Consider the following 25,002-nt stretch of genomic DNA (forward strand, 5'->3'; position numbering starts at 1 on the left):
TTGGCTCTCTCCCCTCTGCAGCTCTCTGGCTTTCTGTTCTGCATCACTCCCCCTCCACCCCCTCATCCCTCTCGCTCTCTCTCTCTCTTCAGCTCCCTTTGCTGCTGTCCCATACCACTGCAAGCCCCTCTCCATATCCCTGCTCCACTATATCCACTGCTTCCTCACACACACACACACAGCTATGTTTCCACATTACATTAACTTACATTCACTTCCTCCACATTTACCCTAACCATAACCACTACTTGCTAACCTTAACCCAAATCTTCACCCTGAAATGTAGTGATTTTGTCCCCATAAGGGAGGCGAGTACCCATAATGTAAACAGATTTATGTCCCCACACACCTACACGTACACATACACATACACACACCCACACACACACGCACACACACAGTCCTTGCAGCTGCATTGTGCCTCCTGAATTCTTGCATATGTGCCTTTTTCTTCAACACTCAGTGGAGAATTAGGAACATTTCACCAGCTTTGCAGCAAATAAGTCTTCCTCACAGTGAGGCTTGCTCTGCTGAGTCGTGTATATGCGTGTGTGCGCCCAAGTATCTATTTAACAATGTAATTACGTTTGCTGATCAGTGTTGTAATGATAAGCATGTGTGTCCTCTTGCACTTTGTGTGAAGGACTTCAACATGCACTTTGTTACATATACAGTGTTTACTGGTCCCTGGTGCTCGTGCACTACGTATGTGAATTGATTCATCCTCAGTTTCCTGAACTTGCTGGTGCACTGCATGTGTTATGTTGATCCCATTTTAAAAAAAGCAAAAACCTTCAGTTCCATCACGATGAATTCAGTATCACCAATTCACTTCTGTCGACCTACTTTGCAGAGTTTGTCTGGGAAATGAATTTAACTGGAGAGGTGAGTGATTAAGCAATCAGTGACTCACTGTGAAAAATTTAAACTATCAAGAATATAACAATCAACAGTGCGGTGCGTGCATTGTGCAGGTGGGGGTGTCTTCAGTGGTTGAACTCATGCTAAATGGCCATTCAGTTGGGATAATTGTGCCATGTGTACACAGAGTGAGTGATTTTATACAATAGGAACAGAATGGTTTGAGTTAATCGAAACTAATGAGCCCCTGTTGTCTGCTGATTTGAATTTTTCTAGTTCACTGTAGCGCCGTTCCTCTTCTACCATTCCCCCCAGTGACGCTGATCATTGACATACGAATGGTTTAGTCTTTGCTCTGTGCCCGGCATGTTTAGTCTTATCGACTTTATGTCATGAACATTATTGTCATTCTTACATTTTAGTCCATTTATGATTCACAATTTACTTTATTTAGTTTATGATTTCAGTTACGCTGTGCAAAGAGCCGACGGCAATGAAACTTTAATTGAGAAAACTCATGCATTTAGTATTTTATAAGCTTCAGTGGTTGATCAGATATCGATTAATGTGGCAGACGATCAATTAAGGAAATTGCCTGCCATTCGCATCCCTTGTGCCAGGTTGCATCAACAGCAGATTTTTCTGTCTCCAGATTGATACAGTTCATTGTGTAACTGAAGCCTCCGTATAGTCGAATTGTGAATCTTAATGGAAATTTCTAAATTTCCATATGCTGTAGAAGACGAGGCACAATAAAACTCAGATTCAGTAAGGACCACACAAACTGTCTTCTTTAAGATCTTCAGATCTGAAGTTTTCGAAAACCTCTACATATCCATAGGATTCATCCAAGGCAATATGCTTCACATTGATTTAGCAATGGGCCGTAGTTATGCATGCAGGGTTTCTCTAAACTGCTAATGAGATATTGCTCATTTTACAACCTCCTCCTCCTTCCATCCACATGCTGTATTTGCTTGGTAAGCAAAACACTTCCGTTGACCTCTGGTACAGAGATGTACCCTTTGAACACTCTTGATCATGTGTTTTCCCGTTCGTGTACTGTTGATTAAGTATAGATCATTCTTTTCTTCGTGTGACAGGAAATAAAGCGAGAGGATATTTTAAGTAGTGCAGATGCTCCATAGGCAAAAAGGAACAGGGAGAGAGGGAGGGAGGGAGCGAGAGAGAGGAGCCTTCTGATGCAGAGAATACATTTTGTCTTTCCCCAGACTGCGGACGCTATTTTTAATTTAATTAGATTTCAGGACACCACTTGTCTCAGGACACTTCTGGTCGCCCCTCGGTTTCTTTCTAGTGTTTCCCGTGGTGTGAACTATGAACTTGTGTTTGCATTTTTTCTAGCCGCTGGTGCCACATGCATACAAAAGACCAAGTGTGTCTATCACACATGCATACTCTCCACCAGTGGGTTATCATTTGTGAGTGCACTGATGATCATACCTGAACATAAACGGGGCAAGTAATATAGACTCCGCTGGTTGAATGCATGTACTCTGGCACAGTATTTTAATAATAATTAAGTATAATTTGGCCAATTTGAATGTTTTTCCGTCAGTACTGGCTACATATAGGACATGATATGTTTTCTGTAAATACTGCCAGGCAACATTGTCAGTGGTGTCATAAATACACGAGGAGGATGTGCTGAAGAAGGAAAAAAAAACCTCTCTCAGTGTCTGCATTCATAACTCACACATTCTCTTCCATATCACACATTTTTAAATTGTCAGTAAACCACCTATTAAGTGTAATGCCTATATGTCTATAAAGACCTGGAAGCATTAGTAACAGGTTAGTTGTCCATGTAAAGCATCCACGTTGTCCATTTGTTTGTAAATAATGCTCATACTTCTCAATCTTAACCCTGTATTGTCTTTGTCAGACATCCACAAACCATCCACAGGGTCCACACAAACAAACGCACACTGCTGCCTCACCCCAGTGCTCAGCCCCACTTGGCCCAGTGCTGTTTATGGGTGGGGAGTGGTTGTTGAGAGCTTGGAGTCAGCAGATCTGCCCCTGATCGATGACAGCATCTGCGGTTCTCTTCCAGTAAGAGCTTTAAACTTTGGGCAAAGAGAGTCATTTGGCCACGAAGAGCTTCCCGTGCACCTGTCTGCCGCTCGTGAGGCAGCTTGCGGAGCCACCGTCATGGCGAAAGGCCCGGACAGAGGCTGCGCGTCTGATGCACCCAGGAGAGAGGTGCTAACTGTGCTCCCCGTGCTCTCGGGTGGCTGGCCACTGAGGGAGTGATGTCAGCAGAGTAAAACAGTCACGTGTCCTTGCTGCCACTGACTGTGTGCCCTTTTCTGCACCTTTTTACTCCACTGTTTTCATCCTGCGTGCTTTGTATAAGGGAAGGCCATTTTGACCGCGCTCACTGTTGTCCCTCTGATTGTAGGGTAAAGATTTCAAAATGGGTAAAAGGACACGCACACTCATCATGATGTTCAAATGGATTTCAGTGTCACTGGTATTGTGAGAATCAGCAGTGTAGTTAGAGTGGAAACCAATTGAGTGGTGCCCAATGACTCAGAGGTGAGCTCAGGACTCACATCAGCTACAGTGTACAGCAAGATACTGCAGAGGTTTTAAGACTATATGCTGAATTATATGTGTCATATAATTTGTTCTGAAAATGTTGTGTCTTCTTATCTCTTTTTGTCTCTCTCTCTCTCTCTCTGTGTCTCTCTCTCTCCACAGACATTTATAGTCTTAAACAAAGGGAAAACAATCTTCCGCTTCAGTGCCACGCCATCCTTGTACATCTTAAGCCCTTTTAACTTACTTAGGCGAATAGCTATTAAGATTTTGATACATTCATATCCTTTCAAGTGGTTTATTTTCTGTGCTTTATTTGCAGCGAATGATCAGTATTTTAAACATGCTTTGATTTCGGTTGTTAGTGTATTGAAAGTTGTGGGGTGTCATGGGGTAGCACTGTTCAAACTTTCCTTAACTCCTGTCTTCTCACGTTATTCAGCATGATCATCATGTGTACGATTTTGACCAACTGTATATTCATGACATTTAGTGACCCCCCAGAGTGGTCCAAACAAGTAGAGTAAGTATACGTTCAAACATCTCCTCCGTCGTCATATCCTGGCTTGATCTGTCACTGTTTCACTGTCGCCTCTCTGTTCTTCAAGGTATACCTTCACAGGTATCTATACGTTTGAGTCACTCACAAAAATAGTTGCCCGAGGCTTCGCTATAGATGGCTTCACCTTTCTCAGAGACCCGTGGAACTGGCTGGATTTCATGGTCATCTCAATGGCGTAAGTATTTTAGGCCATAATAATTAGTAATTAGTAAGAATAAAAGCATTAATGAATGAGCTACATTTAGCAACTGTGGTTAAATCTGAAAAGGAAAAAATAAGTGTGAGAAGATAAGAGCAGGAAAATCCCAAACGGCAACAAAACTCTCTCACTGTAGACAGGCTGGCGACTGAAGCGCTGGTGTAACCAAATCACATCAATAATGACTGTATTGTAGTCAGGTGCGACAGTGCCAGGGTTCTTGTATTGTGCATGCTGGCTCACTGGTATAGCTTATGAGACATATCAGTAGAGGAATCTATGAAGTTATTGGTGACACCTGTGTTTCCTGTCAGAAAAGTCTGAATCATTTTAAGTGAAACGACATTTTAGTATTAGTGTTAGAATTTACTGATTAACTTGCATAGTTATTGTACGAATATCATAACAAACGTCCATCAAATAACTGTTTAAACAACGAACTGCTGTTTTTGCAGTCCGCTGAATGTGGTGAATATTTTATATTTAATGGTGGACAAAGACAGGACTCCCTGATCTAGAAGCTGCATAGAATTTGTAAGAACAACATCCCCAAAAATGTGAAAAACTAATCTTAGTCAGCACAATGCGATGTAGCAGCTGTCTGTCTAAGCATTACGCCACAATGAAGGGCAAACACCATTTTGTTAGCATTAGGCAACCATTAAAATGTGATGTTTTTTTTTCTTTACTTGGCACAAGAGCTCAGTCTAGTAGTTACTAATAAACTCATCAACCCCTTAATTTTGATATATATTATTCAGCATCATTACAAAGTTGTAGTTACCCAAAAACTCAGAGTCTGGGTCTTTTTAACATCCCACATTCCTGATCTACATTTACTTCAAGGCCAGTATTTTGTTTCATGTCACTTCCTCAGGCAGTAGTTTCCTCAAGCTATCCTGATTGGTTATTAAGACTGCTGAATTTTTGGAGATGCTGAAAACTGTTCATCAGACAGTGATTTAAATGATTTATGGTGGGATGTGAGGTGGAAAAAAAAGTTTCTAAAGACAGTTGCCTACAGAACGTTCAATCCACAGTCCATGATGCCATGTTGATAATGCTTACCAAGATTTTATGTAACAATCTATTCTTTCTTTCCTCTGTTTGGAATGGCTGCTGAGTAACTGTATCTGATCCACCTTGCAGGTATATAACAGAGTTTGTAAACCTAGGCAATGTGTCAGCTCTGCGTACGTTCAGGGTTCTGAGGGCTTTGAAAACAATTTCAGTTATCCCAGGTAAGACAGTCCAGGTGTTTGTGTTTGCGGGTGGGCGAGTCACGGGGTTGATGTTAGGTGTGGTTTTGTTTCAATCCCTCTCCTCTTCCTCCTTCGTTCTCTTCCCACTGGTCGGACAGGCGTTCTCTCTCTCACCGTGGTGTCCCCTCCTGGTCTTCGATGGTGGTGCTGGTGTTGTGCTCTTGCGCGTACATGCGTGCGTGTGTGTGTTGTTACCGTGTGTGTTGTGTGTCATGGGGTTCTGTTCTGTGTGTCATCCTACCTTGTTACAGATATATAACTGAGTTTGTGGACCTTGGGAATGTCTCGGCGCTGAGAACGTTCAGGGTTCTCCGAGCATTGAAAACAATTTCTGTCATTCCAGGTGAGACTCCCATTTAAACACTAAGGCTGAGCTTACTTTATCTATTACCTGTATTTATTTCTATTACTTTGATTTTTTTTTCTTTGTAAAAAGAGGATGTTATAGAGTTTCTACACTATTTTGTTTTACTTTTGTTTCCATGACAATCAAAAATGGTAGCAATACATTTTTGATAGGCTTAGCAGTCTACTGGCAGTCTTGTGGGCTCACATGTCCCGTATGGGTTAAGATTGGGTTAAGAGACATAAGATATTATATCTAAGGTGTTGACTCTCAGTGTGGTTTGATGAACAAACAAATTCAGGAAAATATATGATCATCACCTCTTTGCACATCTGGGTTGTGTTCAGTTTTATTTCATACACTGATCCAAATTCTCACAATCTATGACACTGCCTTCTCGTGCCTAAAGACTATTTGATTCACTAAGACTGCCAAGCCTAATTTGACAAGACATCGATGCTGCATGAAGCTTTGAGACACATGCTTTTACAAGTTTGGCTTTAAGAAGCTTTTCTTTTGGATTTTGTTATCTTGTAGTTACAATAGTTATTTGATTAAGGCTTCAGATTTCTTTGAAGATCTTTGTCCATCCTGGGAGTGAAACGGAAACATAAACAATGAGTAAATATCATAAATAAGCAAAATTTGGTTTATTATTATATATAGATATTTTTATATATGCTTGAATGTGAGATCCACAGGAAATGCTTGTAAAACAATTATGCAGACACTATGAAGTTACTGTATTTCAGCACATATACACACGTGCACGTTGTGTGTGGGTGTACCAAACGTGCACACACACGACACACGCAGTACAATAAGCTCAGCCTCCAGCATGTAGCGCTCAGTTGTGCTCTGGGCTAAACCAGCTTGAGCCTCGTCCAGCGCTGCAAGAGTTGGAGAAAGGGGTGCCTGGGATGGGAACTGTTCTTCAGTTAAGTCAAGGTCACATCACTTTACAGACAGGTGATGCTGACACAGAGTCAATTCCTTCAGCCTTGGCGTTTAAATGACCTACATGCCACCTCTCATTGCCCCCCCCCCCCAGCCACTAAGTCTTCCTCGCCTGTCCTTTCTTTCTCCTCTTCACTTCCTGCTTCCTTGACTGAGCCCTGTTCTGTGCACTGCTTGCTGTTTGTGGTGCTGATGCTTTCAGCTGATTGTTGAATGCACTGTAATTATTAACTGCAGTTAGTCAGGAATGTTCCAACAGATGGACACAAGAAATGAAAGGAAATAGCAATCCGACAATACAATTCCTCCTCTCCAGATTGATCCTAAACCAAGCTGTAGTGCTTTCTGGTCTTCCTCACTGGAAATGCTTCAGACAATTAAGCTTTTAACGCAGTTCTATAGAACTGTTTACTCACGTGGGATATTTCATGTAAAAATTAGAAAATGAAAATGTGTCTGTCTGATGGAAGCATCCCATACAGCGGCAGTGTTTTGTGGTGTTTTGTGGTTAATGACAGAAAATTAATGTGACCTCTTCTGTGGTTCAAATTGAATGCATCATCATAGTGAAATCAGTGTGCTGTTATTACATACTAGATCGATTTTTACAGTTGATCTTTTTGATAACCGCCAGAAATCTGCACTTAATACACCAATCCCACCAGAAATGTACATTTTAGAGAGACTGCAAAAGTACTGACGTAGTATGTAGCTCTGCTCAGGTGATAGTTTGGATAACTAACAAATTCTATTCAACATTTTATCCAGACACCTACTTTTTCTAATACACTTTTGTCATGGAGTGAGATTTTTCTAAAATACAATGCTTGGACATATGATGTTTGGACATAAAGTGTTTGTCATCTAAAGCCTTTGAGAACTTTCAGTCACAGCAAAATAAGTGACAAGTAGGGAAATATGTATTTATTTATGAAGAGTTTAACAGTCAAACACTCAGGTGATCTGTTTTCATTGTTTCTGTGTGAGTGTGGTTCAATCAGCTTACATTGACATTGGCCTGGCGCATTTTCCACATGAGCCACACCCACTTCAAAGCAGAGATAGGAGCAAAGACAAAGACACAAATACAGACATTTTTTAAGTGAAGTAACCAAAACGGGTGAAAATCTGGAAGAAAATGATGTGATAATGTACGACTTAATCATTCGTAGTAAGAAAACTGATTGAGAAAGAAGGTTATACCTTTATGCAGTATCTACTCTTATAGGGCCACTTCAGTGATATTTGTTATACTATGAAATGCATATTTACACCTTATTCTGTTCATGCCCCATAAAGCAGTGCACAGTGGTAACCCAGTAGGAGACTCATTTTGGCCACGGTCTTTTTCTAAAGCACAGTACAGACAAGTGTGGTGGTGCATGTACGCATTTCAGCCTATGATGATACTGATCACAGTCAAGTGGCGCTTAAAAGTAAGTAAGAGTAAAGTAAGGGAGAAAAGAGCACTGTCCAGTGAAGCTAGGCAAGAGTCGATTCTAGATTCTAAAATCTACTAATAAAAAACATATCCTGTTTATTCTTTTTAATCTACTGATGATAATTGATAAACTTTATTTTTAATCGTTGACTTTCTAGAGACACAAATATACAACCACATTTCTTAGATTATGTCACATTGATTATTAAAACTTTTAAAACAAACATCAAGCTTCGTGGTAATGGATCGTTATTTTTAGAATACAGTAGACTAATAAGTAATAGTAGCCTAAAGTCAATCCAATTGAGCGTGTAAAGAAACCATGGAAGTCAACAGCAAGAAAACTAGCACAGGAAAGGAGAAAGGGTTTCTCCTCCCAGGAGACATGGAGATGCAGGACAACATGTTCTTTTGCCTCAGAGCGGCGGAGTTATACCTGCAGACAGTGACCGGAGATATTAAGCCCCCTCACCAACAACCACAGACACACACACTGCACACATTTTATATTACCTTATCGTGCCATTATTGCTCTGTGCTTACATTATTTATGTTTGTATATCAAAGAATTCCAATTTCTACCCTAAATATCTTTCAACCTGAAGTGGGTTCTAAGCTTCCTTCTCCGAACTCTCCGGTGTGGGCTTTATCATGTTATAGTGCAGCATATTTTTTGTTAATAAATAGATAATGATGACAATATGATCAACGTAATACGTTTATACAGGATTTTAGACTCTTAAGATCTCAACATCGGTGCAAAAAAGAAATCACCAAGTAGAGATACAAAATAAAATAACGAGCTACATTTAACAGCTAAACAATAAACGTAAAAAAACCTGTGGTTACCTCAACCATTATTGTTACTATAACTTTATTAAATCATTGTTTGCATATCAGCAAATGTGACGGTATTTGTTGTAACCCACTGTCATTTTACATCAAAACAGAGCCCCTATGTGTCAGTTGTGATTATTTTCGCGTACAGTTGAGGTGTTAAAATTCCAGTATCTGTTTATAATAAATCATAGGTCAAGTGCTAAATACCCACAATATGCCAAACAGCTAGCTGAATAAATAATTGACAAGACAACAGCCTGACCTACAGATTTCTGTCAAGACAGGAATGACAGGAACAACATCACCGTTTACACACTGGTTTGATACTCTGAAGGAATGCAGAAGCCACACTGAAAGTCAATTTCTGGTCTTGAGGCTTGGCAGCGCAGAGTGTAGGTGCTCGAGAAATAATTCTGATGCTTGCCAAGTTTAGATTTATGTAAGAGACTGCACAGCACAGGGTTAAATACAGGATTAGATATGTTACCTAACTTAGCCATTTCTGTGCGTGACTTCAGTCTGCTCTGAATTGCAGCTGTAAAACCAAACTCAGCTTGAGCACTCTTGCAGTGCCAAAAGTTGCAATTCTTTTTATTTGTGTCTGTTTGTGTGCGTGTGTGTGCGCGCGTGCATTTGAATTTGCATGTTCGTTTGTATGTGTATGTGAGTTTGCCTGTTTTCATGTATGTGCATTTGTGCACATTTGTGTGTGTGTGTGTGTGTATGTGTGTATGTGTGTGTGTGTGTTTGCGTGTGTGTGTGTGTGTGTGTGCACGCGCACGCACGCATATGTTTATCATCTATTAATTGACAGGCCTGAAGACCATTGTGGGTGCTCTGATCCAGTCTGTGAAGAAGCTGTCGGATGTGATGATCCTGACCGTCTTCTGTCTCAGCGTCTTTGCTCTGATTGGACTGCAGCTCTTCATGGGGAACCTGCGGAATAAGTGTGTAATCTGGCCAATCAACATGACCGAGCAGTTCCTGGCAAATGGCACCAGGGGCTTTGACTGGAGCGAATACATCATGAATGACAGTGAGTGATAACTTTGACACTTGGACAACTACTTGCACATGATTACATATGTGGGACATAAAAGATAATGTGTGGATCTTTTTCTCTTTATTGGTTTTGAGAAATATCCTTTTTTCTTGTTTAACAGACACAGTGACTAATTAAAGTAGCATGCACATTTTTGCCCTGTGGCTAATGTAAGTGACTGCTCTCTGTTTTTTTTTTTTCATAGCTAATTTCTACTTCCTCCCTGGTCAGCTTGATGCTCTACTATGTGGAAATAGTTCTGACTCAGGGTAAGCCAGTGCTTTACTCCTTAACTGCATGAGTCTATATGTATGCTTTAATGTTTTCAGGTGTCTCCTGTTTCTTCTGTTGTTTTTTCACACATCTTGCGATACACTTAGATGCGTCATCAGTAATGTAACTTTAAATGGGTTGTTTTGGTGTTTTGGTGCCCTTCATCATCAGACATTATTGCCCAGACCACTTAGCCAGAGTTCATCATGTCCCAGCTTGCGTCCAAATATAGTGTACAGTAAGCGGGTTACCTTTATCTTGACCAAAGCCATCTTGAGCATCAGTGATATTTTTGTGACGTCCTGTGATGCCAAGGAACGGCCACAGGGGCAAGGTCTCCATGACCTTTCTGCGCCAAGTGACCATCTCTGAGGAGTGAGATTGTCCTGAACTCATCAATTGTGCTTGCATTCTCCCCTTCTTTAAAATCCAGACACCCTCTGAAAATCTCCACATCTGAACTATTGTCCCTGTCCTCCAGATCACCTGGAGGAACCTCCACAGCCTGGGGTACCTGTTCTAGACCTTGTAAAGTACTCCACTAGAGCCAGGGTCCAAGCTTGTTCTAGGCCCCTGCTGACCTACTTGGCTCCTTTGGTGATATCAAAGCCACACTCTCCCAAGTCTTGGTCCTTCTCTACATTGCTGTAACTGTTGTTGAGGTACCAGTCAGTCTCCTCTTTGGGGCATGCCCAATGGCCACTTTGTTTCTGCCCATTCAGTTCTTGGTGAAGTCAGAGAGGTTTGCCATTGATGCCTCTTACTTTCTGGCTCTCTCATTTCTGCTACATGGAGGGTGATGAGCTTCTTCCTCATGAAGATCTGAAGTTTATCCTCCTCTCTTCCTCCTTGATCACGTCCATGTCTTCATCAAACTGGAGCCACTCTCTGTTAGCTGCCAGCCACTTTACCCTTCAGTGTTAAGATCATGCTTGGCATGGAGCTCGCAGTGTGTTCTTTGCGCTGTGGGGTGACTTCAGGAGGAGTAAGGCACTCATGCCCACCTCAGTCTCATTTGATGAGAGCCTGGTCGATCTTTAGGCCATGCAGGTTTTGCAAACTTAATTTTCATTTAACCAAGAAATGGGCACTAAAAAAGGGCAAAGGACAAAGGGTTTTGGCAGTTCAAAAGTACAGTACAAATTAAATTATATGAGTACACATACTACTCACATACACATACTATTTCGACAATCAAAGCAGTCAATCATGTATTCATAATTCATGAGCCAGACTTGTTTGCATTTGGAAAGATCATGAAATATTAAGTCATATCAATATGCTGCTCCTAACACTACATGTACTGTATGCATACATGCATGTACAAGCAAACAACAACAAAAAAAAACACACTTATATGTTTTCATGGTCTTGTTGTATCTTATGTCCAGTCCACACATATACAGGTATGTAATTCAAAACCACTAACTGTGCATTTTGGCTTTTCATCCACACACAAGTTAGTGGAAATTAAGCATTTGAAAAAATCCTTTCAGGTGAATCTATTCAGGAACTCTGGTTGCAGTGTTGACGTGCTCTTCCTCTTTTGTTGAGGCATGGAGACATCAGAATGTGCTACGGAGGTCACTGGGTTTTTGGATTAGATCCTGTTGTGGATTTAGGAATCCTACTATGGCAAAGGCTGGTCATACCTTTGCCATACTAGGATTTGTAATTTAGCAGTCAGACCTCATATTAAAAGGTAACCTAATAGCTTTTTACAGGTTTCTGATGATGGCCACCATGGCTTTAGGATGAGGGTTATATCACAGCCCATTGTTTTGGCGTGCTCTTGATGGTGCTTCAGTTGTGTTTTTGCGTTTTCATATGGTGTGAACAGGGTTGGGTTTTTTTTCTGAGAAAGAAGGTGGAGAAGCCCTGGTTTAAAAATACCTGTGCATATGTGGACGAGGCATTACTTTGCCAATGACGTCTTCATCTGTAATCCTAGTTGATGATGAAGTGGTGCATTTCATTTGTTACAGTTTTTGTATTATTGTGTGTTTCTTTTAGACGATGCCCAGAGGGCTTTACATGTATGAAAGCTGGAAGGAACCCCAACTATGGTTACACCAGCTTTGACAGCTTCGGATGGGCTTTTCTCACCCTCTTCCGCCTCATGACCCAAGACTTCTGGGAAAATCTCTACATGCTGGTAATGAACTGTTTTCCTTAATTCCTCTGTCTCTTCTGTTTGGTCTCAAATAGACACATAACTGTCCAGAGGAACCAAAAACAGGACTGTAAATTTTGTCACAGTATGACCTATGGATGAAATGTTTGGCCCTTCTTACACCTGATTTAGAGACCTATATTAAAACCTCTAAAGTCCTACCCAGAGAAGTAAAACACCCACTAAGCAGTACTAATGATTTTGTCCTCACTTCATCATAAAAAATACATACATCATCATCCTAATACCTGAATGAATCAGCAAAAGTGCCTCTCAGCAGCTCTCTCCCTCAGTTCATTTGCCCTCTGGATAAAAAGGATGGAAGGATAGCTGATCAAAAAATACTGTCGCCAGGAGTGTATTACTAGCCACTAGAATTTTGTTTGTCTTTGCAGGTAAAAAAGAATATCTGAATTCTTAAATATGTCGTTGTTTGCATTTGTACTGAACAATTCATTTTTGTTAAATGACCTTTAGAACAGTCATTCTCTATGCAATATATTTTTTAAGAGGCTACTGAACCGGTGTGACATCTCTGTCTTCTTTAGTCCTCTCACTTGTTACACAGATGCATGTACAAAATATGGAACATGTACACAGATATCTGTAATATTAAACTGCACTACCATGACACTGCACTATCATCTTTTTCCTCCTCCTCCTCCAGATCTGCACCACTGCAGCCATAATAGATTCATTTCATTTGGCAAATAGGCCAATCACTGTTTGTGTGTCCTTGTGTGTGCGTGTGTGCGTGTGCATGTGTGCGTGCGTGCCTCCCTGTGTGTGTGTGTGTGTGTGTGTGTTTAAAGCTGGGAATTCCTGCACCCTAAGGCTTCTTTCCTGTCTAGAGGTTTTCCTGGAAAAACCATGAACTGGATATAAAAGCACCAGCAATTCTGACACAACACATGGAGTATACACAGTACCTCTGACAGAATAAGAAAGTACTGCAGAATACAACTCATAAACATAAAACTAGTTTGGTGCATTCCAATTATATCTTACAGGACACAATGGCTGTTAAAAAACATTATTTTCCATGTTAAGTCAACCTAAATGTCTGATTAGTTCCCATTGCTTTGTCTGTGTGCATCTGTTAGACTCTACGAGCTGCAGGAAAGACCTACATGATCTTCTTTGTGCTGGTCATCTTTGTGGGCTCCTTCTACCTGGTAAATCTCATCTTGGCTGTGGTAGCCATGGCTTATGAGGAGCAGAACCAGGCTACTATTGAGGAGGCGGAGCAGAAAGAGGCTGAATTCAAGGCCATGCTGGAGCAGCTCAAGAAGCAGCAGGAGGAGACACAGGTTGGTCTCACTCTCTCTCTCACACAATGTACATATACCCATTTTTCATACAGTTGTAGTTTATGATTACCATTTGTCTTGTTTTTTCTCAGGCTGCCGCCATGGCGACCTCTGCAGGCACTGTGTCAGAGGCTGCGTTAGAGGATGAAGGAGGGGGGCACTTGTCCCGCAGCTCCTCTGAGGTCTCCAAGCTGAGCTCCAAGAGTGCAAAGGAACGTCGCAATCGCAAGAAGAAATGGCGTCAGAAAGAGCAGGAAAAAGAGAAGGGAGACAGCGAGAAGGTTGTTAAGTCTGAGTCAGATGATGGCAGCAAGAAAAGCACCATTCGTTTCCCAGGAAGCCGGCTGGGGAGAAAGACATCCATCATGGACCAGGTAAAGTGAACCAGTAAAACTGTCCAGTAAATGCAGACTGCTGTTTGACTTAGCATGTGCAAGTACATGTACTGATGTTTCTGAACACATTATTAGTGTTGTTCAAGGAATTATTGGGTGTTTTTTGGGTCTTTTATCATCAAACAATCTTTTCCATGTGACTCAGCTGAGGTAGATTAGATTGATAGACATAGATAGACTCGGATTGTGTCCAGAAGGCAAGTTAGCTGCATCAGTTGTCTGGTCCTTGCCACCTTTAATTCCTCCTCCAGAGATTTGAGTGGTAGCTGTGGCTTGTTGCTTTGCCACTGAAGCTCTCCAAGGCTTCAGTGGTTGACTGTGGCACTTTGAACGCCTGGACTGACCGCAGGATTATACACTGAATTCCATGTTGGTACAGCCACGCCTTGACTGGTTCATTGATTTCAGCTAGCCCCCCAGGTTAGTGCAGGTTTACCAGATAGATGTCGGGTCCCACAGTGAGCTGTCAGATACCTTGCCTTTGTTTTTCACAGGCTTCTCTCTGATGGTTGCCATCACAGTGGCTCCACTGCTGAAGCCCGTCAGAACATTAACCTTGTTTTTCTTCAGCACCAGATATCAGGACTTGGAAGGTTTAAAGCTCATCTGGGCCCACCCTGTCAGCTTCTCAAATCACTGCGGAGTCCTGATATGCCGCCCTTCTGGTGTGATGTATGAATTAAACTATTCTTGTTGAAGAAGGGCCAGAATCTACTGGGCCACAGTGTTGATGGCTTCTGTGCTCTCTTGATAACTCACAGCTTCTAGGAGCAGGAATTATGGATAGTTCCTGTAGACCTTGCATGTAGCTCTGACTCATTGAATTGCTCACTTAGCTACTGGCTCAATCAATAGTTTGAATGGAAAGAAATTGAAAAGCTAGCAATCTATTAGGTATCGTACATGCGCAGAAGTCACAATTTTATATCTTATATTGCTACAAAAGGTTGAAACCTGTATTGTCATGTTGTTTGCCTTTATTTGTCATACATTCCCATTTTCTTGAGATTATTCATTTCTTTTTCTTGTGCTCCACGTGCCCACTTCACCTTGTCGGCCCTTTTTATTTACACATCAACTGGCACCTGCTGTTTTTAATAACTCCTCAACTCTCCCTCTCTGCATCTGTCTCTCCCTCCTCAGTCACTACTCAGCATTCCAGGCTCTCCCTTCATGTCGCGCCACAACAGCCGGAGCAGCATCTTCAGCTTCAAAGGCCGTTCCAAGGACATGGGCTCAGAGAATGAGTTTGCCGACGACGAGCACAGTACAGTAGAGGAGAGCGAAGACCGTCGAGGCTCCTTGTTTATCCCCTACCGCCGCAACAGCTACAGTGGCTACAGCCAAGGCTCATCACGCATCCACCCCCTGGCACCCCACTCTGGAGGGAAGAGGAATAGCACAGTGGACTGCAATGGCGTGGTGTCTCTCATCGGCCCTGGGCCCGGCAGACGGCTTCTGCCTGAGGTGAAAATAGATAAGGCAGCCACTGATGACAGTGTAAGGACGTCCATGGGACACCAATACAGTTTAGGCATGATGGTGGTGGCCCCGGTCTCTGCAGCTTCTCCTTCACAACCTCCTCCCCTTGGCTCTTGTTCCTCTTTTTCCTGAACTCAGTAGCTCCCTTTTCCTCCCCTGAATATCTAGATTCTGTCTTATAGTTTCATCTTACACCTCCACTGCCACCCTGATCTAATGTCCTTTTCTGCTGCTCCCTTTTTAACAGCTCTAGAAGGCACTAACCAGCTGAAACAGTATCCATGAAGTCACTGCCTTACCAACATCATTATTATAATTTTCATTGACTAATATATGATATCAGCCCCCCTCAGTTCTCCTAACAATTCTACCAACAAGGTACACATGCACAGTCAAAACATTTTACAGGAAAAATCACTTCCTACTTTGACTATTTTCATTCTTAGGGGCTTTCCACATCTAGGGCCATACTATTTTTTCCCTACCCCTCAACTTCTTTCTGTCTTTTTCTTTCAGTTTCACTCTTTCTGGCTCCCTCTCTTTCCTTCCTGTGCTCATTTATCCTCTGCTCCTGAGCCACTGGATGGCGCAAGAATAAATCTGAAACCTTTTTCTATAACAGTATTTCTTCTCGTTATATCTAGCATGGTAGACCCCTCTTTAATTCTCAACCAATCTACCTGCTTTTACCTTTTTACCACTCTTAAACTGTAGCATGGTGTAGCAGCAAATGTCTTGAATTCCCCTCCGTTCTTGACCAGCATGCCATTGCATGCAATTTAATGTTGTTTACTTAGGGGTTTTAGTTCAGGAAGTGTACCGTAAATTCTCAAACAAAAGCCAGTACTTCCATAATGGCTGCTCACTAAAATATAAAGAATATATAACAGGGGAAATTAGAAATAAGGACCTCAAATAGTAGTTTGTCTTAATAAAGACTTGGTTCTCTCCTCTAATGTGGTAAATTAAGGCAACTATTTGAGAATTTACAGTATGAATTTGAGGTGTAGTGTGATATGTTGCAGGAAATGCTTAATTTGAACAAATCAGGTAATTTGGGGGAACCATACACTGTAAAAAAAAAGCTTTGATGATCTGATGTGAAAAGCTGCATTCGTCAGGTTCAGTTTTTTGTCTTCTGAGCAGACCTGTGGCATCATTTATCGTTCAGATAGCTTAAAGGCATGAGTTTTGAAGTGTGACGTTTGCAAATATGCATTCATGTGAGTACTATCTCTGACTGACATTGTGTCTATCTCTGAGTACAGACTACCGACGTGGAGATTAAGAAGAAGCACTCTGGCTCTCTCATGGTATCTGTGGATCAGCTCAACTCCTCCTTCAAAGGAAAGGACCGTGCCAACAGTCAGATGAGCGTTGTCACCAACACACTGATAGAGGGTACAGACAGTGCACATTTACTCCCTGCCTTAGCAAGTTGTACAGGTTTAATTTTCACCTGACTGAAATATGATCGCAATTCAAATTAGCTGTGATCTAGATGTTGAACTACATACTGTTTGCAATGACACCTCAAACTGACATTTTTCTCATCTAGCCGAGGCCAGGGAGTTTTTTCGGAAAAAAAATGATTGTTTGTTTGCTTTGCTCTTCTCACACTTTTTGGTTTTCTTTCTTCTTTGTCTATTCCTGCAGAGTTGGAGGAGTCTCAGAGGAAGTGCCCTCCGTGTTGGTACAAGTTTGCCAATACGTTCCTCATCTGGGAGTGTTTTCCCCAATGGCTGAAGATCAAGCACATAGTCTACTTGATTGTCATGGACCCATTTGTTGACCTGGCTATCACCATCTGTATTGTCCTCAACACCCTCTTCATGGCCATGGAGCACTACCCCATGACACCACAATTTGAGGATGTCCTGGCTACTGGCAACCTGGTGAGAACCTGCAGTTCTTCTTTTGTCCCTTCTTGTACCGCTGCCATTTGTGTTTGTAAGTTTTTATGCCGGCATGAATCCCATTATCTCTCTCAGGAGCTACTGAAGCATTGCAGGTTCAGTTTGCCCCACCTACATAACTTCAAACCAATCCATCAATGCATCGTTTGGTATGTGCACTTAAGACACACGCGCATAGTGTATATAGGACTCTGATGGGGTCTCATTAAAGATTTATTTCCATTTTAATGTAGCCAGACAGCCTGCTCCCCAAACTCTCATCACCCGCACTCAGGTCACTCTCCTGCTTCCGTTACATCCTGCTTACCTCAACTCTACTGAACTCTGTCTAACTCTCTCTTTCGTTCTTTCTTACACACACACACACACACACACACACACTAAATAACAGTCATAATGATAAGGCTCTCCACTGATCTGCCCAGCACTGGTTTAGCAGAGTACATATTAACCAAATGTACAGCAGACATTTTGATTTGTGTATACTCTGCCCTTGCTGTCAGATATCACTGTAGCACAGCTGTCTGAGGGCAGCAGTATTGGCACAGTGTCAGTGCTAAGACAGGAAATGAGGTCATAGAGATTGGCATGCTGTCAGGAGTAAAACAGGAACTGAAGTCAGAGGAATCAGCGTGATGGATGGTGCAGTATGAATCATTGGCTGTTCCCTGCAGCACTGATTGGGCACATGATTATCCGTACTATGCGGGAAGGGCTCAGAATACCACAGCTCCATACAAGTTCTGCTGGAACTCGGTGCCACAACTGTATGACCTTGCCCTGTCAGAAGAGTTCTCACTCTAAGCAAACCCCAGTCCATTTTTAATCAGCACTATATCAAAGAAAATGCAATAAAAGCAAGCCATTTCTTTCATTCTGCACTCAGTTTTCCTTGTACAGACTTGTACAACAAGGAAGGATTTTAAATTTAGCTATTTTTCTGTATTTGTATTGCTATTATGACATTTTTATTGGAGCCTTTTGCAGTAATTTGAAAGATCAAATTCAAATTTCAAAGTAAGTTTTTATGAAGTCACAGTCTGCTAAAACAAAACCACAATCATTTGTTAATGCTAGTGTGTAGCAGATGTACCTAAAAAACCAACCAATAAAGCAATCACAAATCTCACTGAAATCCCATTGGTTTACACTTTAGATTCACAAATCACTGTCTGTATCCTCCCTTATCATCCCTGTTTCACCATGAAATATGTTTGTATGTATGTATGTTATGTCCAGTTTATTTCTGGTTCCAAGGAAGTTGGGATGCTGTGTAAAATGTAAATTAAACAGAATGCAGTGATTTGCAAATCTCTGATAAAGACTGACTTTTTGTTTTAAGTGTACACTACTCATTCTGAATTTGATGCCTGCACATTCCAAAAAAGTTGCTACAAGGGCATGTTTACCTCTGTGTTACAACACCTTTTCTTTTAACAACAGTCAGTAAGCGTTTGGGAACTGAGGTGACTACTTGTTGCTTGGTGTCAATCCACTGTGTCAATCAATCTCAGATGAGCTCGGACCCAGAAAAGTTGGCGGTGTTTCTGGATGTTATTCAAACTTTATCGCTTTTGCTTTGCATGGTAGAATCTTAACTTACATTTGTAGATGCAGTGACGAACTGTGTTACGGACAACCTTTTTCTGGGTTGTATATTTACAAAAAACAATAAAGTTTATCAGACTGAACATTAAATATCGTGTCTTTATAGGTCAAAAATAATTTGCAAGTCATTGTATTCTGTTTTCATTTAGGTTTCACACAGCATCCCAACTTCTTTGGAATTAGAGTTGTACATTTCACTTTATGGGAAAATTGTTATTTCAATCTCCAAATGTATAGCCTAAGTGTGATGTTGCTCTACAGGTTTTCACAGGCATCTTCGCCGGGGAGATGTTTGCCAAGCTGATTGCCATGGATCCCTACTACTACTTCCAGGAAGGCTGGAACTGCTTTGATGGCTTCATTGTAACTCTGAGTTTAGTTGAGCTGGGACTGGCTGATGTGGAAGGTCTGTCAGTGCTCAGGTCATTCCGATTGGTAAGTGGAAGAGTGTAAATACAGGCATGTCAACATTTAGTTTAGCTCTTTGATATCTGAAATTAAATGGCTGAGTCAGTTTAAATCTAACCACTTTTAGATCACTGTCCTAATGTGGATAACTGTGGAATAAATCTGCTTGCTTTTTCTCTTGTAGTTAAGAGTGTTCAAACTTGCCAAATCGTGGCCCACCCTCAACATGCTGATCAAGATCATTGGTAACTCAGTGGGAGCTCTGGGTAATCTGACCCTGGTGCTGGCCATCATTGTCTTCATCTTTGCTGTGGTGGGCATGCAGCTGTTTGGCAAAAGCTACAAGGACTGTGTGTGTAAGATCGCCCAGGACTGTGAACTTCCTCGCTGGCACATGAACGACTTCTTCCACTCCTTCCTGATTGTGTTCAGGGTGTTGTGTGGAGAGTGGATTGAGACCATGTGGGACTGTATGGAGGTGGCCGGACAGAGCATGTGCCTCATCGTCTTCATGATGGTCATGGTCATTGGAAACCTGGTGGTAAGAAAAGACAGGACAGAAAAGATTACATAGTGTAGATGCAAATGATAGTGGCCTGCTGTAGTTTCCCAGTTGTGAATCATTCATTTGCTGTGAGTGCATGGGTTCCAGCTTTTGTGGTGTTTTTTTTTCTGAGGTGCTGAACCTGTTCCTGGCCTTGCTGCTGAGCTCATTTAGTGCAGACAACCTTGCTGCCACAGATGACGACGGTGAGCCCAACAACCTCCAGCTTGCAGTCGCCCGCATTAAGAGAGGGATCGCCTGGTTCAAGGCTAACATGCGGCTCTTTGTAGCCACAGTACTCAAGAAGGTACCATATAATTAAACATCTATATGCATGACTAGTTGTTAGTTGTTGAATACTCTGAACTTCTATAAATGTTCTCATATGAATATGCGCTTTAGTCAGACGGCTCGAGTCGACTCATTTGTTTGTTCTTTTTTTTCTGTTTTTGACAAGCAGCCCATAGAAGATGAACAGAAGCCTTTGGATGAAATGTATGAGAAGAAGCTCAACTGCATTGCAAACCACACAGTGGACATCAACCGTGAGCAGGACTATGCTAAAAATGGCAACGGCACCACCAGCGGGATTGGGAGCAGTGTGGGAAAGTATATGATTGATGAGGACTACATGTCCTTCATCCACAACCCCAACCTCACTGTCTGTGTTCCTATCGCTGTTGGCGAGTCGGACTTTGAAAACCTTAACACAGAAGACTTCAGCAGCGAATCAGATGTGGAGAACAGTAAAGATGTGAGTAGCAAGAACTGGTAAGAGTGTGAGAATGTCAGAGAGATGTAAGCGGTGAGATGGCGGCAGTAATGTCCTTGCCTAGTGATGTTAGTTTGGGTAAATTATTACTTGATGTAGGGAGATTAAATTTTGGTTTTACCTTTGGCCATGCCATAGCTGTGATAGTCTTGGTTTTTAATAATGTATTTACAAGTTTAGAAATGTAGCTTCACGTGTGTGAATGCATGTCTTTGTTTGTGCCCATGTGGCATCTTTTGATCCATTAAGCAGAGCTGGTCTGAGCTGCCACACTAAAGACGTTAAGTGTGCCTGACATTTCAGAACACCCATTTAGACATGACAGCTGCAACACTGAGCCTGAGTGCTGACCCTGCAGACGGACAGAAACAAAGGCAGTCCTGACAAGACGACAGCCAGAGAAACATAGCGCCTGCTGTATAGTTTGCATGTGGGAGAAGGGTAAGCCAGACACAAAGCCTGTCGAGAAGTGTGACGCGTGGGTCACCTTGACCTGGTTTGTAATAGAAAAAAAGGGGATAATACAGCAGCGTCACAACTGTACCTGCACCAGGTTCATATTCCACTGGGCTCCCTCAACCAACCACGCAACTATCTTCCCTGCACCACAGCCAGCGACAAGGTACACTGCAGGGAGCAGACACAGACAGTGCAGCTAACAGCCAATCAGGGATCCATCTGACTGTTCGGTAGAGAGAAAGAGGGAGTGGAAGAGAGTGCAAATGCAGCCCTTTGCTGACGGCTTAAGAGTATAAAGTGCAGTATCATTCTCGAGTGAACGGAGTTGGCTGAGTGTCTGTGTCTGCATGTGAGCAAGCATGTGTATACTTCATTGCAGGCTGCTATTATGCTGGTGTTTCACCAGTTTGCCCAACTTCACCTTGACCTATTGTTAAATTGTGACATGATTTACTGGTACAGGTGAACTTCACCAAGCCAAGGTTTTAATGCCTAAAATTAAGAGAGTTCACATTCCTCTTTACTGTACCTTACAACTCACTAAATCAGTAATGAGCATCCAAAGATATATTTGGTATAAATTTGATATACTTATTGTATTTTTCATCACAATAGATTTCCTTTTTGTGTCTTGAACTGACTCTTTTGTTTTAAAGCTTGTACAAGCATTTGTTTATTTCTTTCATCAGAAATAAATGAATCCTTCACCACTGAAGTATTTATATTTCTGCACATATAACAATGGCAGTCATCACCAGTGCAATCACTGGTCAAGTTTAATGACTTCTTTGTGCATCTATTAATAACTCTGCAAATAGACGGTGGCAGAGAGAGATGTAGCTACACTACATAGCTAAAACATGTATACTTTATGGGTTGCAATAAATCATGTCATGCATATAAACCTAAAGAGGCATTAATGTAATGGCTGTACTGGCACTGTGCCGTATCCACATGCTTCCAGCATCTCACTGCTGAGCCTGTAATGTTCAGAGAGAAAGTCAGAGGTTGAACTGATATCTTTGTTCCTCTGTTTGACCCAGCTGGATGACACCAGTTCGTCTGAGGGCAGCACAATAGACATCAAGCCTGATGTGGAGGAGGTGGCAGTGGTGGAGGTAGTGGAGGAGTACCTTGACCCAGACGCCTGCTGGACAGATGGTAGGTAGTGTTTATTATTGACTCTGTGCTAAATAATAACAATGAACAGACAGGAATTATTATCAACATTGTACGTAGTATTTTAATGGCACTGTGATACATTGCATTGCGTCCTTGGCAGTATTATGTTTCCATCTCTTTCGTGCATATCAGCAGTTGTGTATTTATTTGTCACACAGAGTGTGTGGCCAAATACAAGTGCTGTGATGTTCCCATCACTCACGGCTGGGGGAAACACTGGTGGTTCCTGAGGAAGACCTGCTACCTGATTGTAGAACACAATTGGTTTGAAACCCTCATCATCTTCATGATCCTGCTCAGCAGTGGAGCCCTGGTAAGAGCACACATGCGCACACAAAAGAATGGGGGTTTTGTATACACTCATAAATGTCATACTAATGCCACTACTGTTGCATTTAATTATTATTATGAACCACATATCAAAGCAAAGTAAATGCTGGAGATAGCATGCGAACTGACAATAAAGATTCAGAGAATAAATAAAACAAGAATGTGCCGTTAGTTTAGAGAAAGTGAATCTCGTAAGGATGTGCACAAGCAAGATCATCTCCTGCTTTTCCTCTGCAACTGCTCCTGCTAATGGACAGCAAAGAGCCATAATACACCAGCCTTTCAACTGGCAGAATCCAGCTTAGGTTTGCAGCTTTCTGGAGGAAGCAGGCCTGTGGCCAAATCAAAATACTTATGTGCTGAAGAATGAATACAGGCAATGGAGAATGGAAGAGCTGAGGGGAATGATCAGTCTGCTTTGACTTGGCAAAAAATTCCTTTATCAGGTTTTCCTTTAGATTATGATTTCTTGCCATTTTTTTATCAGCTTTGTAGACATTAAACATTAAACAGTGTGCCGTAATGTGTGGCTTCCCTCACAGTTTACTCATTTGCAACATCAGCATGTGTAATGTATTGGTGGTAAATGCTGAAAGAGATCAGACCAGCTGTGGTGCACATGCTGATTCTCTGTTGCTCTTTAGGCTTTTGAGGATGTCTACATTGAGCAGAGGAAGACAGTCCGCATCATTCTGGAGTATGCTGATCGGGTTTTCACCTACATCTTCATCCTGGAGATGTTGCTGAAATGGGTGGCCTACGGCTTCGTCAAGTACTTCACAAATGCCTGGTGTTGGTTAGACTTCTTCATTGTGGATGTAAGTACATTCGCATATCATTTTGTTGTATAATTAATAGTGTAACAATGCAATTTATAGAAGTCATTTGGTTCAACTCCTCATGATGCCATTTTAAGATTGCAACATCAAAGGAAGGCATGGCTTGAGTGATTGTCTCATTGGTCCAGTTAACCATCAAACAAGACTGTACATGAACATTTTTAGGAGTCCAAACACGGATTCTGTAGCACTGAAAAAACATATATAGCCAGAGAGTAAAATGTTTATTTTTTCAGTAAATTTTGTCAGTACACCCACACATTAAACATTAACATAATAAATCATACACATATTGTTCAGTACTAGATTTTGTTCTGCTTGCCTCTGCATTCAATTAGCCCACTAAACCTCTTAGAAGAAGTCATCTACCGATAATATTCATTTGTCACTCAGGGTTCAGCTTGTCACATTGAAATGTGGCCAGGTGATGACAGTTGTTAAATCTACAGGATAGGTAATTAAAAAAACACTGTAAACACACATTTTATCACAAAGATGCTTTCTACACTTTTACGACTGCCTACAGTACTGTCAGAGCAATGGTCTTTTGGGGAAACAGAGATAATTTTTTTTGTCTATATCCTCATACTGCGGAAGTTGACCAAATGGCCCAGGAGCTCAAAAACGTGTTCGATTCCTTGAACAAAACCTTGAAAATTTTGATAGTGTGAGGCTGTAATATCAATCTGTTTTACAGAGCAAAGTATTGATGGGTCATAGCTAAGGAGACAAATTTTATTTATTACCTATGACATATCCAGGCTTTGCTGCAGTGCTTTTCAGGCCATCCAGTCATGAAAAAGCTGCAACAGTAAATGTTACTGTTGTAGTGAAGTAATATGGTATAGAAACAGTGGTGGTCACTGGAATTTAGACAACAAAGGAGGACAGATAATGTGATATTACCACTAAATTGATAAGAGGGCTATGTTTTCCTCACAGCTTGTGTCAGTGTCATGGCTGGTAATTACTAGGATGCCACTTGAAATTTTAGCAGCAAAAGAGCAGCCCAGTAAATATCTATAAAGCCTAGTATGTGTCAGAGCTCCTGTCTTGCTCTGGACTGCTGAGTCATTCATGTTTTCCCACATGACAGGTACTACTGTGCACATATGGTTTGTCCTTTTCTGTCATTTACGCATGATGAGTTTCTCACTTGAATTTCTTCCTGTGTCTGTGTTTGAAAAAGGAAAATATACATTATATGGTATGCTTAAAGGCCCCATGAAATGGGGT

The 25,002-nt window shown here is 41.6% G+C and overlaps 1 protein-coding gene across 12 annotated transcripts in view; it reads left to right on the top strand.

Annotated features, from left to right (window-relative positions):
* Positions 1–25,002, top strand: part of scn8ab (sodium channel, voltage gated, type VIII, alpha subunit b) — a 45,336-nt gene that overhangs the window by 7,214 nt on the left and 13,120 nt on the right. For 2 of the 12 annotated variants that reach the window (XM_041950111.1, XM_041950156.1), the window contains exons 2-21: positions 3,589–3,707; positions 3,860–3,949; positions 4,035–4,163; positions 5,337–5,428; positions 9,848–10,069; positions 10,281–10,344; positions 12,362–12,503; positions 13,625–13,831; positions 13,924–14,205; positions 15,370–15,693; positions 16,977–17,109; positions 17,365–17,603; positions 19,494–19,667; positions 19,825–20,181; positions 20,318–20,491; positions 20,645–20,938; positions 22,413–22,415; positions 22,459–22,576; positions 22,756–22,910; positions 23,572–23,745. In XM_041950111.1, coding sequence (XP_041806045.1) covers positions 3,589–3,707; positions 3,860–3,949; positions 4,035–4,163; positions 5,337–5,428; positions 9,848–10,069; positions 10,281–10,344; positions 12,362–12,503; positions 13,625–13,831; positions 13,924–14,205; positions 15,370–15,693; positions 16,977–17,109; positions 17,365–17,603; positions 19,494–19,667; positions 19,825–20,181; positions 20,318–20,491; positions 20,645–20,938; positions 22,413–22,415; positions 22,459–22,576; positions 22,756–22,910; positions 23,572–23,745 — 3,492 coding nt within the window. Of the gene's footprint in view, positions 1–3,588; positions 3,708–3,859; positions 3,950–4,034; positions 4,164–5,336; positions 5,429–5,700; positions 5,793–9,847; positions 10,070–10,280; positions 10,345–12,361; positions 12,504–13,624; positions 13,836–13,923; positions 14,206–15,369; positions 15,727–16,971; positions 17,110–17,364; positions 17,604–19,493; positions 19,668–19,824; positions 20,182–20,317; positions 20,492–20,641; positions 20,939–22,412; positions 22,416–22,458; positions 22,577–22,755; positions 22,911–23,571; positions 23,746–25,002 lie in introns of all 12 variants that reach the window. The other 10 variants (XM_041950129.1, XM_041950165.1, XM_041950102.1 and 7 more) reach the window with 9 other exon arrangements.

This window comes from Chelmon rostratus, chromosome 2 (genome assembly GCF_017976325.1).
Source record: "Chelmon rostratus isolate fCheRos1 chromosome 2, fCheRos1.pri, whole genome shotgun sequence".
Classification (NCBI taxonomy): domain Eukaryota; kingdom Metazoa; phylum Chordata; class Actinopteri; order Chaetodontiformes; family Chaetodontidae; genus Chelmon; species Chelmon rostratus.